The following is a 17,603-nucleotide window of genomic DNA, read 5'->3' as shown; positions in this document are numbered from 1 at the left end:
CTACGACAGCAAACTGTGAAATCTGGACAAGACAAAATAAGGTTAGGTTAATATAGAAAATGCCAAAAAGCAGAAATGTGTGACAACCGCTTAAGCAATTTTGACCGAAAGTACTCCACCGAGGTTTTCTTTTGTTTATCATTGGGGAAGAATTTTCAGGTGCACCCAGATATCGCCTTCTCCCATTGGCTCGCTCTCAAACGGATGTTCGGAAACTACCCAGAGGATACTTGAGTGAAGCCCGAAATTGTGAGCTGCTTGAACCGTATGCAGAAGAATCGTCCTGGCCACTCCCAAGTGAATGGCAATCAGGGACTTTCCCCTCTTGTTAGTTTCATTAAAGATCATTAATATTGCCGTTAATAAGAGTAATTTTTAACCTTAACAGAAGTCCTCGGACAATTTTTTTTTTGTTTGCTCTGTCATTGCCAGAATTAATTTGATATCATTTTAATAAATTTTTAAAGCAAAAAGCGTAGAAATCACAAATTATTAAGCAAGATGTTCAATTGGAACTCAAAATGGCAAATTTTAAGTAACTGTAGAATACATACACACACCGGGCTGTTTAAACTCTAGAAACGAGAACAAAACTCTTAAATTATGTATGAAATCAGCTGATTCTGTCAAATTAACTGAGAGCGGATTAGTGGTTATGGACCGCGCAACCTTCTATAGTCACCCATCCGTGCATAGGCGTGTGTACTCGTATGTAAACTGAATTCACCACACTTCCCAAACTTGCCACTAGCTGAAAAGGGCACACCTGCTTTCGCAGTGCTATAAGTCGCAGCATTTTACACTGTTTTCAGAAAGCGAAAAACTGTTCGCTGTGTCAAATATTTCTCTCAATAGTATAGTATAACAAGCGGCGCCGCTACGTTATTTTTAATTCAAAAACCAATCCGAGCTCACCTTGCGAAAGCTGAAGAGCAAACAAACAAAACTGAAGCAGAGTCGAGCTTGCACTTCATTTGCGCTGCAGCAGCAGTCGGGCACACTTACTTACACACGAGTTATATAAGCTGATACGTATATAGATTAATGTTTCAGCACCAAGACTCACCAATATCTGAACAAAATCAAGTGCTTATATAGTATTAGTAGAATAAATCTTAAATTGATTACCAGGAAAGAGGAAGCAATTAAAGGATTGGCTTTAAGCGTTATTTGTCTTTGACTCCGCTTACAAATAGTATTTTTGTGAAAATGGTGAGTGTGACGTGACTCGTAGTGAATCAAAATTGTGAACAAGGCCTATATGGGCATAATTAATTAAAATTACGAGCCGTTGAACATAATTTGTTCGCAATGGCGTATAAGTACCTCTAAACTATTGTAGAAACTCTAAAGATAATGTGTGTGTGTTTGTTAAAAATGTGAATAAAAGAAGTTGCATTTATATATGTATGTACTTATGGATGTTGTTTTAATAGCTATATGAATTAACTGTGGTGATTGTAAGCATAAAATTTATAAAAGAAAAATTTAAATGAATTTATAAAATATAAAATAAAATAAGTCTATCGAACCCTATGAGAGTACAATACTTATTTTTTATGGAGGGCTGAAAAAGTATTTATGGTAATATCGCATAAGTCTTAATTCTTATAAGACGATATTTGTCAACAATGAAATTTTGTTCTTTACATGTATCAAATCTTCTATTACTTCCATAAAAAAATAACTAAGGCCCTCATAAAAATTGTTAAAATCTATAACACACCGCACGCGGCTTGAACCTGTGAAATAAAAATGAAATCAAGAACAATATCCTCGTCAATGCTACGTTTTCTAAAGTAAGTTTGCAAGTGGAATTTAATTATCTACTAGGAATACATTTTTGTCGCGTTATTTTATGCAATTTGGTTATGTTTTATTATGCCTCAATAATTATAAGTACATCTTCCAACACGGATATTTCAAAATGGTTTTATCTTTTTTTAAACACTTTTAAATCTTTCCTCGGCAGTCAATGGCAAACCTCCGAGTGTATTTCTGCCATGAAAAATTTCCTCATAAAAATATCTGCCGTTCGGAGTCAGCTTCAAACTTTAGGCCCCTCCATTTGTGGAATAACATCAAGACGCACACCACAAATAAGAGGAGGAGCTCGGCCAAACACCCAAAAAGGGTGTACGCGCCAATTATATATATATACAATATATAAATCTTTGAGTACTCCTGGATTGATATCTTAGTTTATTAAATGTACTGATATAAGAAACAACAATGTACCATGGCTTCATCATACATAGTTCAAAAATTGTATCTGAAGTTGAAAGAAAAATGAAAACAATGAATAAACACACAGAAGTAGAAATAACCACAAAGCACTTGTCCATTAAAATAAGCAAACCGCCAACCATTTCTCGCAAAAAAAGCCAGTTCGTACAGAACAGTTAAGCGATAAGCTGGTGGCCAGCAACTGAATAATCTGACCGGAAACGCATTATGAGCGTTGAATAGCGACAACCTATGGCCGTCAAAGTGACTGGCTGGTCAGACAAGCAACCACAATGCCGACTAACAAGCGCGAAGTGGCACTTTTCACGCTCCGTGAACGATCTTGGCATACACCAAGCACAGAATTTGCACAGCATATCTAAAGCCATATAAAAGTCCATATCTATGTATGTATGTCCACATTTATAAATACGCCACTTTTTTAGGCTCGGAAGTTACCTATGATGCAACTGAAGCATTTGCGGCGAACTTGAAAACTTTAGCCGATAAGTAGGTTGGTTAACTTGTGTTTATAGAGTTGTTGCTGGCCTGTGAAGCTCTTCTGCTGAACATAAGAGTACATGTACATACCTACATATGAACTCACGTGCACTACCTAGTAAGCCAATGCCGTTTCTTTTGAATTACAATGTTCATGATTTTAACTGGCAATGAGCATAGAATACAAGGATAGTAAAAAGGGGTTTAAGCTTTTTATATAACGCTTTACTTGATATTTCAGTGTTTTCTTATTATTCATTGTTCTGAACCTAAATTGTTTCTGAACCTGTCATTTGATGCTTGTATATGAATCGTGGTTGTAGATACTTATACTTAAATATGCATATACTTATACCTATGTATATGTCCGTAAACATGGTTATGCTTCGCTGCGTGGAAGAGATTTTAATAATGTGTTGTTTCAGAAGCAGAACGACGGCACCAGATGATCTTTAAAACTATTCTCAGATATTTTTCAACAAAATCTAAGAAATGAAAGACAAATTGTGTTTCTCGCAATAATATCGCTTTATTCCCTCTTGCGCCAGAGCTGTAAAATTTTCGCATTCTTTCCTCAGCATATTCATAGGGTTGCGTTGAATTGTTACTTAAAACGTGAGTAACCCGTGTTATTTTAATATATTCAGTGTATAAAATATACAACTTAGGGGGTGGTAGTTTTTTCCTGTTTTATCTTCATATTAAAATTACACGGCTATATGTTCGCAATGTCGGCATATATTGATATGATGATATTTTTTACTAAAAACTCAAAACTTCAACTTTTCAACTAGCGGCGACCTCGAAAAAGAAATTTTTTGCTAAAAGAAATAAGCCTGGCGAATATGTACCTTACAAAATCTTATAGGAGTGCACATGCAATACTTATGTATGTATGTATGTGTTGTTCAGAAAAATTTCAAAAACGGTTCAAATAGCCAAAAATTTGATTGTACTCATATTTTAATTTCTCTTGAATCTTGCGTCATGTTTCTTTATTGTTATAAATATGTACATATTGATCTTCGAACATTGGCACCTCGTATACGCCTCGATTAATATGTATTCGCACCGCGTAATTGCAATGCAAAATATGTTAAGGAGTTTTTGACTTAAAGCAAATACTAATAGTTTTATTGAAAACATAACTTACATTTCTTTGTTTCCAGAACTTTAAACTTTCAAAATACAAAATGATTACCCACAAAATTCTGGCTGTTAAGAATTTGTTGAAAAAAATGTTCAAGAAAAGAATACTGTAATGCAGAATTTAATACCGCTCAGACGTAATTAACTATATACATGCATGTACGAAGTGTGTTAAAAAATAAAGTAAATTTTCAAATTTCGCGGGCTACGTACATTCAACTATCGATTATTATTATTTTTTATGTTGGTACACTCGACACTCGAAGATATGTTAACGGTTTCAGCAATACAGCCTGTTTACTTTGTTTGTGAGAGCATGAGCATCGCTCAGGAATTGTTAAATGACGTCATCGATGATCCAGATTTGCTTAAAAGGGTCACAACTGGTGACGAATCATGGGTATATGGTTATGACATCGAAATCAAAGCTCAATCGATCCAAACAAAGCACGCCAAGTTCAATCAAATGTCAAGGTTTGGCTCACTGTTTTCTTCAATTACCATGGCGTAGGGCATCCGGAGTTCTTACCACACGGTCGTACGGTAAATTAGGAGTATTGCGTTGATGTCATACGCCATTTGCGTGAATCAATACGAAAAAACGCCCGAAATTGTGGAAAAAAAATTCATGGCTTTTACATCCTGCTCACTCATCTTTGCTTGTGAAAGATTATTTGGCCAAAAACTACACCGTTATCATGCCTCAACCATTGTAATCACCAGATTTGGCCCCCTCCGACTTTTTCCTGTTCCCAAGATTGAAGAGACCCATGAAAGGACGGCGTTTTGAGACGACTGGGAAAATAAAAACGGAATCGCTGAGAGAGCTCAAGTACATACCAAAAAGTGCAGGAAAGTGCGAGGATTGGGAAAAACGCTGTCACAAGAGTATTATATCTGAGGGCGACTATTTTGAAGGAGATAAAATAGGAATTGATGAATAAATAAATATTTTTTGAGAAAAATGAAAATTCACTTTACTTTTTTAACGCACCTCGTATGTATGTTTGTATGCATATACATACGTGTGCACACACTCCCATATTAGTCACATTTTTTCTTTATTTTGTTGGCGTAAGATTAATCGGATTGGGTCATCTATTCTGTTACTGCTCATATCTCCTCACTGTGTTTGGCATATCGTTATTGTGTGGAGAATTTATTACTACTCCAAAATAAACCAGTTTGAAATTTTTGTGCGCCAACGCAACATTTTTAATGAGTGAGTGCAACGCATGATTCTAATGACGTGTGGTTGACATTTGAATTTTCAAATTATTTAACTCTTTACAAAAAATTATTAAGAATATTATTTGCTTCACTTTTTCTTTTCATCGTGTTACAAATGTATTGAATGCACAATGAAAAACATTAAAGTATTCGATTAAAAGCAAGATATTTGGCATTGTAAATATAAGTATTTACAAAATTATACACTGGCTTACTGGTTCTGAATGCATACATATAATATTATTAAGTATTAACACATTATTAATGTGAAACAATTTGACTTGTGTGAAATATTTATAATTAGTATTTGAAGTTTTAGAATTGTTTGAGTATGTGTGGGCGTGCTGCTATGCGCTTTTAATTATTTTTGTATTGTTTAAGTTACGATTCCCGGTACAGTACCAAATTTCACCCGCTCCGTATGAAAGTTAGAGAAAGGACCCTATCGTATATAAATTACATATCTACAACAACTAAGCACTCAGACATCATACGAGTATTTAAACTTATGTACCTATATAGAAAATTGAGTGTATCCCTTCAAACCTATTAGGTAAATTTTAGTATATTTTGTACTTTATTTGAAACCTTATTTATTATGTAGGGTTTTTGCCCAACGGTAATAAATATTACAACATTTACCAGCTAAATTGACACCTGATTTTGTTTGCTCAATCCAAAACAAATAGTGTTTTATTTTCTAAAAAAAATGCCGATAATACTAATAAAGATTGTCATACGTAGTAGAAAAAGTCACCCGGTCAGAGTAAAAAAATTTGAAAAAAGGCCCCTGTCTTATGAACATGCTCAAAAAATTTTACATCTCTGGCACAGGGCGGAGTAAATGCGCCTTTAATGCAAGAAAAGAAAACACCAGAAGTTATATGTATAAACAAAAGAGTTTAAAGAACTTTATTAAGAAAAGTGTTTAAGTGATATTACCAACTAATTTGTATTGGAAAAAGACATATACAAATTAGTTGAAAAAAGTTAAAGTTACTATTAGTATGAAATAATAAATCTTTATTTGAAAAATCTAGCCGATAGCCCTGGTAGCTAGAGCTTTTATCTTAGATTAATCTATAATTTTAATTATATTTTAATAAATAATAATAATAATAATAATATTTGAAAAACATGGTTCCTGGCTTTGCTACTTAAGAGGCGAAAACACAAGCCGCCGATCTACTATTAGAATTCACAAGTAATGGCAAAGATGCATAGCTAGCGAAAGACTTGAAAGTAAAATCCAACTGTAGTCTTGAAGAATAAAATATAGTAACTCTTGTTTTGACATTAAAGTATTGAGAAAAAACACAACTTATGCGCCCCAAAAAAGCACACAACTAAAAATATTAATTAATTTTAACAGTTCTAACAGTGCTAATGATGTAGACAAGTTTTTTGAAATTATAAGTTAAAATTGACACTGACATGCTTCAATATTTTACTTATACTTTCAAGAGCTTATTCAGAGCTTATCAACTGAAAAGAGGTCTAAGGGATTTTCAAACGATATTTTCTACATATCTTTAGAAAAAGCAATTGTTCCTACCCAATTGATTTGTTCCACAGTCGAAAACTTTATTCTATATGACGAAACTTACGCTAATAATAATCTGCAGTACCAGGTTTCAGAACTAAACGATCCTTCAAGGTTCACGGTTGCCTCCGAAAACGCGAATTTTAATCGATAAAAGGCATGCTTTCGGTAGTAGGCATAATTGCAGTCAATTAGAATAAAGAATAAAGGACCGGAGCTTTTTGTTGAACTGGGCCAAGATGTCTTATGCAATTACCGTATAATTCGCGAAGAAGGCGAAAGCAAGAAAATGGCATTAAAAATTGGAGCAGAGAATGCCTGATGTGCCTGCACTACAGTCTCACATAATAACATTTCAATTCGTTTAGGATTGAACACCGTCCTGCTGGGCTAAATACCAGAACATGAAGTTCATGATGGCAACCTTCCGGTATAATACCTAGCGAAATTAAGCATAAACTCCAAAATTCCGTTAGCGAGAACACTTTGCGAGATTACCAAAGACACTGGATGCTATCCGGATCATTTTAGTCTTTGTTATCATTTCATGAAATTAGGATGGAAAACAAAAATAAGCGCCTGCCGTTTTGTGAGCTGGACGATGAAATGCGAGATGCAAAACGAAGGGTCGCATACCTAGGTGAATTTAATTTAAATCTATTATTGTTATATTGTTATTGAGGAAGTGCTCAAAGGCATTAGAAACGTCTAAACTGTCTATAATACTTATACGTAAAAATAAAGTCGGATTTATCTTTTTATATAATTATATATATAATTGGCGCGTAGACCCTTTTTGGGTGCATGTTTATAAATAAGCAAAATAAACATGGCGGTGGGGAGCTGGTAAGGTGCATGCATCAGCTCTTATGCAAAATATGGTGGGATGAAAGCATGCCTGCCGTTTGGAATTTAAGTGTGCTCTGCCCAATCCATAAGAAGGGAGGTTCTACAATCTGTGCCAATTACCGCAGGATTAGAGTATAAGGTTCTAGCGAGAATATTGTGTGAAAGACTGAAGCCGACCATCAACCAACTGATTGGACCTTATCAGTGTGGCTTTTGGCCTGGAAGATTCACAATTCATCAAATATTTACAATACGCCAAGTCTTGGGAAAGGCCCATGAAAGGAGAATCAACACACACCATCTTTTTGTGGAATTCAAAGCTGCATTCGACAGTATGAAAAGGAGTTGCCTATATGCCTCTGTGCCTGAGTTTGGTATCCCCGCAAACTAATACGGCTATGCAAAATGACTTTACTCAATACCAGCAGCGGCGTCAGAATTGGGAAGAACTTCTCCGAGCCCTTTGATACCAAACGAGGTTTCAGACAGGCTGACTCTATGTCTGGTGATTTCTTTAGAGCGTACAATTGTTGGAGTACGCCAATGGTATTGGCAATATCCGCTTTAACAACGGCGCTGTTAGTTGTGCCTTTTCCAAACTGGATAAAGAAACAAAGCGAATGGGTCTGGTGGTGAACGAAGACAAAACGAAGTACCTATTGCCATCAAACAAACAGTCGGCGCACTTGCGTATCGGCACCCACGTCACTGTTGACAGTTATGAGTTCGAGGAGAATCTCTCTTGCCAACAGGTGCTAGTTTGGACTAATTAGGCAATTGAGCAGTAAAGTCCTTTCTCGATTAACAAAACTAATATTTTATAAGGCTCTCATCATACCCGTCCTATCGTAAGGCCCAGAAGCTTGGACGATGACAACATCCGATGTGGCGTCCCTTGGAGTGTTAGAGAGAAAGATTCTGCGGACGAGTTTTGGACCTTTGCACGTTGGCGAAGGCGAATATCGCAGGCGATGTAACAATGAGCTACATGAGCTTTACGACAACACATATGATTTTTTTGTTTGTTATTTTTCTGTGTTCACTCCTCTCGGGAGCATAGGGCCTGGAAAATACATGTCTTGCGTTGGTTTCGTTAATCTACATATTTGATTTCTGACAGGGTAGGTGATTAGCCGACCGCTACATAGACATAGCGCAGCAAATAAAGACAGATACAAGCACTCCGGCTCTGAAAATATTCGATGCGGTACCAGCAGAGGTAGCAGAGAAAGAAGAATACCTCCTTTGTGTTTGAAAAATCAGGTGAAGAAGGACTTGGCCAAAATCGTTTAAGCGGTTATCGGGCATATCAAGAAGAATAAGCAAACCCCCAACCAAACAATTGGCGAATACTTGTAAACAGAGCGAAGAACTGTGTCACATAGTTATAAATTTGGCTTAAGGTCCCATTTTGATTTGTAATCTGAGGATAAAAAGCAACAGATGGGGGATGGAACATAGGACAATCTTCATAAGACAAATGTTACTTTTAATATATCAACAACTATTGAACCTTGATCAAATGTTTGTTGGGTTAATTACATATGTTGGCAGTATCAATGTACTCATTTTCTTTGGAGTAAACAAATCTTAGAAAAGTTATGGAAATGTAACGAGAAGACTCGCCTGAAACCATCAACGAAAAACGTTTGATCGTTCCTTAAACGAAAAGCCGTTAATGCCTAGAGCTCCCTAAACTGGACGTTCAATTCGTATCCAATTATTAGTAGTATAATTTATTTTATCTAACGGCTATTGCCCTCGTCATTAACGTTTCATCAAACACTTTAAATATTATTATTTGTTTAATGAGTATTGAAATTGTTAAACGAAATCGAAAAATTCAAATGATGCCTGCATATTTCAGCTACTTTTCTTACTTCTTTTTAAGAAAGCAATGCCACAAATAACTATCTATTTAATATACCATTTTATCTTTGATCAACCACTGTTTACCGCAACCATTTTAAAACATGCTAATCCTGCTTTTTTTTGTTCTTTTGCAGACATTTATTTCGGCTGCTTTTGTGCTGTTAGTTTTGACATCATGTACTGTAGCCAAATATAACTATGATCCACCAATACAGCAACGAGGATACGACTATCCACCACCGAAAGTACCCTTTATTGAGGTCCCACCACCAAGATTGCCGGCTTCTTCTCCTACAACTCCGCCGCCAACTTTGGGATACACGTATCCAATACCGATTGTGCCTTTCACTATACCATCACCACCAAAGCCTAATACCCCGAGACAGCCTCAATCTAACCTGATCATACCACCATTGCATGAAAAACCGCCGCAACCATCGAAGTCAACCGGCTATTCCTACCCTCGCCCGTCAACGCCATTTACTTACCCATCTAGACGTCCTCCAGTAACGCCAACACGTCCCGTAACAAGAACGCCTAAACCATCAGCAAATTCGACAGGATATGTATACACGCAACCCGATGTTCCTTTTACAATTCCTCCAAGAGCTCAAACGACGCGAGTGCCTTCTGTTCCAATAAATGAGCCATCGGCAATACCTACCTCACAACCTTCGAAATCTACAGGTTACTTTTACCCTAAGCCTAACGCCTCACTAACTATACCATCTTTACCACCGAAATCAACGGGTTATGTCTACACCCGACCTACAGTTCCTTTTACAACTAAACCGAAGACACCGAGTGTTTCGCCAACATTGCCAAAAATTCGACTATCAACACATAATGCGGCTCTCTCAAACTCAACTGGTTACTCGTATCCAACACCGAAAATACCTTTTCCCTTGCCATCTGAAGTTCCACCAACACGTTTGACGCCGGTCACAAAATCACCACCTACTCAAGCAACAGCTGCGCGGACACCTAATCTAGCTTCAGCGACTTCTAAAACTATAGGCTATACATACCCGCGACCATCGACCGAATTTAAGCCAACACATAGAGTACAAACAACACATCCAACAAAAACGACAGGATATTCATATGTTCCTCCTTCAATTCCGTTCACAATTCCATCTAAGGCTCCCGTTACCCTCTCGCCTCAAATAGTAACCCGCCCAACAACTGCCCCTCCACTTCTCGTTCAGACTACTGGATATTCCTATATTAAACCTGATGTTCCTTTCACGATTCCATCGAGGTCACCATTGACTACTTCTGCATCACCAATCAAAACCAATAAGTCGATCCCTCCGAAATCTGTAGGGTATACTTATACCCCACCAGCTATTCCCTTCACAATTCCTTCAAGGACTTCAACAACTTTACCCCCACCACCCCCGACAGTAACACACCCGCCATCAAAACGACCAGATTCGCAAACACCTCGTTCAAAAATTGAAGGATATACATATGACCCACCAGCTGTTGCTTTCACGATTCCATCAAGGACTCCAACAATAGGTCCAGCCAATACAGTGCAAACAACACCTGTGCCGCTTACCATTTCTTCTGAGACTCCACAAACCAATCCACAGCCAAAGACGGGATATATATATACGCCACCCGCAAAACCATTTACAACACCAACAAAGGCGCCAAAGAAAGAGGGGTACACATATCCAGCACCTGCCGTACCTTTCACATATCCGCAACAGACGTTATCAACCGTGGTATCCACTTATCTCCCACCTCAGGAGAAGGGCTACTCCTATCCTAAACCGGCAATACCCTTTGGATTCTGAATATAAATTATGATTATATGAGTATACACTTAAATAATTATGAATGATGTTTCCTAACTCTCTTATAGTGTGTAGTATTTCCAACTTAGGTGTGTATATGTGCATATGGCATTGAAAAGATTTTCCTGCGGTAATATTTTAATGTCACATTGCGCTCCACTTATTGTTCGTTAAATTTCGTGAACAGTTGAATTAATAAATTTTAATTACAATACCTACCCATATATGCACATATAGTAGATACAAATTTTGCACATGCATACATATACGAGACATATTTTCTTTGCCTAGCCACGAAATATTACTGCCTCCGCACTCAAACCACGTAATGTAAATGATTTAAGCCATATTTATGGTATGTAGGTATGTATGTATAATAATTCAAATTATTTGGTAACGAGTGATAATGTTAATCTATGGAACTTGTACTGATACCAATTTGTGCACTTTGTGATTGATTAAAGATTAATATTATGTGTAATGATTTATTTCTATAATGCCAAAATATGTGTATAAGCTTTTAAGGTATATTTGTAAACCGTGTAAGAATAATAACACTTCGTCGTGGTTACAGAAATTATTCGGGAAGATTCTATTGTATAAATCACTTCTGAATGACTTTCTATGCAATGCCAGAAAATTTCAACGAACTTCATTTGGAAGTGCCGGCATTTAAGACTTTCCAACATTGCTGCTTCGAAGTACATAGGTATATTCATAGAGCCACATTTCCCAGATGTACAATTACTTACACTCAAAATCATATGTTTTTTCTTGTTGTAAAATACTGTTTAGTTACTGACATGAGAATTACAATTTTTCAAAGCTCGCTTTTGAAAGCAGTGGACTTACATAGCATTTTGGGCGATATGTGGTGACCAGCAGGATGCTTGTCTGTTATGTATAGTAAGCTCTTTCTTTTGTGTGAAATGCGTATGGGAAGTGGGTATATAATGCTCGAACCAAATAAAGTCCTTTAACTGTTTTATTATAATAAGGAAAACAAATAATAATAATAAATAATTCGTTTGGAGAATTCTACCTATGTATGTACATATACTGCGTTAAATAACTATAGCAGAGAAGGAGTATCATCGAAGAGATTTCGGAACGAGTGAAAACATCTGAAGAGCGAGTAATGCAGCGGTTTGGCGAAATAGCGGCTGAAATGGCGAACCTGCGGAAAGCTGTGAAAACAATGGAAGAACGTATGGGGAAAGCCGAAGCACAAATTCAACTGAACAGGCAACTTCAGGGTGAAATCGCGCTACTGAAGACTCAGCTGGATGAGTGCAAAAATCATGCCGTCTCCACAGATCTCATCATTAACGGATTGCCGCACATGGATGGTGAGAACATAAATAATATTTTTGGTAACCTGTGCCATACTCTCAATATGCCAGCGCCACAAATTTCCTCCGCCTTTCGACTGCGTAAGCAGAGCAACTCAACAGCGTCTGCTAAGTGGAGAAAAAACTTGACGGATACTTCTTGGCGCCGGTACAAGGAAATCCGAAATGAAACCACTGCAATAATACGACAAGCGATACGTTGGTACAGTTACTCAAAACTTGATCCGTCACTTCCAACAAGAGAACTGTGGAGCAACCTAAAAAAATTTAAAATTCATGGCAAGGAAATTCCCGAATGTGAGAACGCCACATATTACCTACTTGTTTGTTGTGGCCAAACCTCTAATCTGAGCTTTGACGATCCAGGGGTTTTTGACCATCAGCTATCAGCTATACTCAGTTTAAACCTGGTAATTGCCTTTGCGATTACCGTTGAGACGGTTTTGGCATGGTGAAGATTTATATGGGCGATATTAATGCTAGTCATCGTTGTTACTACTATTTCAGTACATCACTTTCATCTACTGATATCGGTGAGGTCTGACGGTAATACTCCGACGGAATGTCCTAAGCCGAGTCGCCTGAACACCTCGACCTCGCTTTCAACCGATTTATTTTAGCAGCGAAACGTCCACAGTCGAGTCGCTTTTGGCAACTTTTTCAACTATCTTTGCCGTTACGTCGTCTGATATTTTAATCCCGGTGTTGCCGCCGGCTTGATTGCTATCTGCTTTTTTAACCGAGCCCTCCACAACTTCTGCGGGTACACCGATATGGCGTCCTTTGTGTACTTATAAATGGATGCTATCGTAATATGTATACAGTCATTAGGCGCACACATGGGCCTATCTGGGAACTTTTCCAGCCGTTTCAGGCAATGTTTTAGGAGCAACAAGTTTAGTAGATTAATAGATTGACCCCCGGATTAAGAGATGGGATGCTTAGTGACCAACCCACCCATCCATGTACCCATATTACATACATTTCCAGTCTGTCGTTGATGGTATGCCGAATCAAACCGATAGTACAGACCAGTCATTCATAGATGTGCTCAAGCTTAACCACCTCTGTCATGTTATCAAGGAAGTGTGTTTTTTATTTAATTTTAATGTGTATAAATCCGAAGTTCAAGGTTTGTGCAAATTTGAAAAAAAAAATTTCAACAAATTTTTATGAAAATGTACACATATTAATCAGAATTTCTAGAAACATTTTAATAATGCAGTCTTATAGCGATGAATCATAGTACAAGTTTTAAATGGCTCAAAAATCGCGTTAATTTTTGAAAATTTTTTCATTAGTCATATTTGATTAAAATCAAGGTAATATTGATTCTACTCGTATAACACAAATAGAACAATTTGGTGGAATATTGTAAAACTTCAGCCGAAGGAAGAAAAAGGAAATAAAATAAAAATACTCTCACTTTGACAATGTCGCTCCAGTCAGTTGGTCAAGAATAATAGAGAAAGAGATAGCGCCATCTAAATTCACCGTGTCGTAAGAGTACGTCAACCAACCATTCACCGAATTTTCACAAGCATGTAATTTCTCCTATTTTTGTTAGTTTTGTTCATTTGTTTTGTATTGCGAAGACTTGTCAAAATCGCGAAAAATAAAGTAACTGTTTTTTAATGGCACTACCTCCACTACTCATTTCGCCTTGGGCTCTTGCAGTTGAAAGAAAAACCCCACATTGAATAAATTCGCCTTGATTAAAATAATGTCAGTAATACAGTATTGTGAGCTCCCAAAAATGTAAATTTTTACTGGGCCACTATCGTGAATGGTAACCTTCGTTACTGACAACTAGATGGCGCGCTTGCGCTAAGACAGTGCTAAACCGTCATCAACTTTAAGAAGAAAAAATTTTCATTTGACAGTGTTCATAGGGGGGAAACTTTCGTTGTAAACAAATGAAAAATCAATCATTAAAAATCATATCAAAAGAACAAATATATGAACTGCTTCAATTACAAGCTTACTACAACAATTCAAATATTATTTTCAATATTCAAATACCAAATCTATCGAAAGAAACATATAAACTTTACCATATTGTTCCCCTACCCATAAATGAAACCAAACAAATTAAAATAAAACCATATATAACATATTATAAAAACAACATTCAGTTTTTTGACACAAATTGCCCAAAGATAGAAGGTCAGTACTACTGCAAGTCGTCGCAATACTCCCAACACACCACGAACTCAACATGTATCGCCCCACTAATAAACAACAGAGACGCAATATGTGACCTGGAAGATAACGGCGAGATAAGCTCCATCACCCAACCAGAGCCGAACTACATCCTATTCATCAACGTTAACAAAACCGTGATCAAATCAAGCTGCAATGAAGAGCCATACGATATAAACGGCACAGCTCTTCTACACTATATTAACTGCACAATTTACGTTAACGATGAAGTCTTCAAAGACACCCCTCTACAGTACAAGGAAGAAATTTTCATACCACCAGCTAATTATGCGAAAATAACACCGAGGGTCATAAAAGAAAAATTAAGTCTGAAAAAATTAAGGAAATACCAAATAGAGAACTACGAGGCATCATCAAAGAAGAACAAAGGGATTTTAATAGTAATATTCACCTTTGGGATTGCCGTCATCCTCATCATCGCATATACCACAAAAAAAACAAAGGTAAAATATTTGCCGAACCATCTTTTCAACGCTCCTGCCCCAAAGACATCTTTGTGGCCTTCGCTTTACTTTATGGGGGGAGGAGTTACGGCCGCTACCGCAACCTCAACAACAACACCAACTCGACAACCACCAGAAAAGCCACCAAGGGCAAGAACCCAGCAGTCATCAACACCGGAAATGCGGATGTAGCAGTAATTGTTTAAAATTAAGAAATTTAATACTTATTGCAATAATATAGCTTATTAATCAATTATTGTAATAATATAGCTTATTAATCATTTATTGTAATAATATAGCTTATTAATCATTTACTGTAATAATATTTCTGTAGAATTTAGGTTATATGTAATAAATTGCGTATTAAGCAAATTTAACATTGTAATACTTATCAATAAGCATAAAATGTATAAATAGTAGTTAAGAATCAATTAATAAACACTTGTCATATTGCTGTCGAAGAATTAACTCGTTGTTTTTTTTAACACTATCGTGGGGTGATAACATAAATCACGTTCCCTGTCCCAATACAAAAATGCAAAATTGACCGACAAGTCCAACAGGGTTTTTGAATAATTTGTTTTTTGTAGTCATAGGATAGCTTTAGTAATAATAATAATTAAAAAAAAAAAAACGGATGTAGGGTTTTCTACCTGAAACACATATGTTCCATGAGCGTAGAGGGACATTTTTGCTTCTGCACGTTCATGAAACACGTGTGGTTCATATACCCCCTGACGCACATATGGCTCAGGAACGTATCAGTGCTTATCAGGCGCACGTTTACTGAACCATATGTGGCTCAGCGGACAGGGAACGTGTTAAGGCTATGTGATTTTGGATATACATACATATATGTATAAGCCCGTAGCTATACTGGAGAACAGTTTGGTCAACGTCGAAGCACCAAAAAATTCAATGCACCCAACAATAACATTGCCGCCGGGGATTCAGTCTAACAGGTAGAGAGATCAACAACTACAAAGCAGAGAATACCACAATTGCCAGAGTCCCACTCGTCAATGTTAGCTTTTGTAACGAGTACTGGTACTGTAAATATGCCAACCGGTACACGTAATGTTCCATCGACGGCAAGCAGCAGGTACTGCGGCCACACAGATTTCGAGCTTGCCCTGGGAAATGCAATATTTGCCTGATTTCTGTGCAAAGCCAGAAGATTTGCCAATTTTTTATACGGCTTTCACAGAATCTACAGGAGTGTATGGTTACATCAACTACGGTTCAGAAGTGCTTGAAAGGAGATGAGTGTGAAGCAGTTAAGTCACTGATCACCCACCCCTGAACAATTGAAATGATATCGTTTATGTTTTGGTTGTCTCAATTTAGTGCACGCGATTGCCAACGGCGCAAGCAATGCACCATTTAGGAGTGCAGAAGGGTGCGTCGCTAACTCCTACCTGAAACAGCAGACAAAACTAGCAATTTGCCAAGACAGTCACATCACCTCATTTAACAGAACAACTTCTGGAGCGAATACACGTTCCCAGCATCGGTTAACAACGGCGCAGCATGCGCCTCTTAACCAACAGCATGCACAAGATTCGGGATCTGCAGTTCTAAGTTGCAAGTCCGTCAACAGTAAGCTTCTGTTCCGTATCCTGTCAGTTACGTTATATGGAAACCAAAAAAGCGTCGACACTTACGCACGTGAGCGTGTTTGAACGTACAGTGGTTTGGAGGGCGTGCAGCGCAGGAGCCAATAGTTGTGGTCAAATTGCTTATCAACGGTGCCGGTATGGAAAGGCAGCTTCCCTTGCAAAGCTTGAGCAAAGACGATTTGAATTGTGATGCTAAACACATACGACAGTTGCCAGTATAGTGTTATACAGGGGTCGGGCCCAAGCTGTTGATTGGATTGGTCTTGACCGTTGCCATTTGGATTTGCCGTCGATTACTATGAAGGTAAAGATCATTGGTTCCTTTGTCACCAATACGGAATGAGGGTGGATGGTGTTTGGCCCAACATCTACTACATTACCATCGGCATCCTCGTGCTTGTTTTTCAACTGCCAAGCCGATCAGTGACTGCATAATATGGTGGCTGACTTCTTCGAAATTTAGAGTAAGAGCTGCAAGCTCTATAGAGAGTGAAGCGGACGTCCGTGTCAGAACGATCTTGAAGTGTACTACATGCCGCGTTAACGGGAGATTCCAAACAGGTCTGATATGGAGACGGGCAGAGTAAAATTTCCTGATAGCTACGACATGGCGCTAAACCGATTGGTCTGTGTGGAACGGAAGATTATACGTGATTTAGGCTTCGGCGCTGAGTGTAAGCGCATTATGGACCCTTTCATCGTAAAGAAGTATGCCCGCGAGCTGCTGCATACATATTTTGACGGCGATCTCACGAGAAAAAGAGTTTCGCTTCTTGTCATCTTAAGAATTT

General features: G+C 37.6%; 1 protein-coding gene across 1 annotated transcript; it reads left to right on the top strand.

Annotated features, from left to right (window-relative positions):
- The first annotated feature begins 893 nt into the window (after positions 1–893).
- On the top strand, positions 894–12,116 carry LOC128860296 (mucin-2). The gene is made up of 2 exons (XM_054097737.1): positions 894–1,212; positions 9,505–12,116. Exons 1-2 carry the CDS (start codon positions 1,210–1,212, stop codon positions 11,173–11,175), a joined length of 1,674 nt encoding a protein of 557 aa, XP_053953712.1. The 5' UTR covers positions 894–1,209; the 3' UTR covers positions 11,176–12,116.
- Positions 12,117–17,603: the final 5,487 nt, after the last annotated feature.

This window comes from Anastrepha ludens, chromosome 4 (genome assembly GCF_028408465.1).
Source record: "Anastrepha ludens isolate Willacy chromosome 4, idAnaLude1.1, whole genome shotgun sequence".
NCBI lineage: Eukaryota > Metazoa > Arthropoda > Insecta > Diptera > Tephritidae > Anastrepha > Anastrepha ludens.
This window is presented reverse-complemented; position numbering and strand designations above follow the sequence as displayed.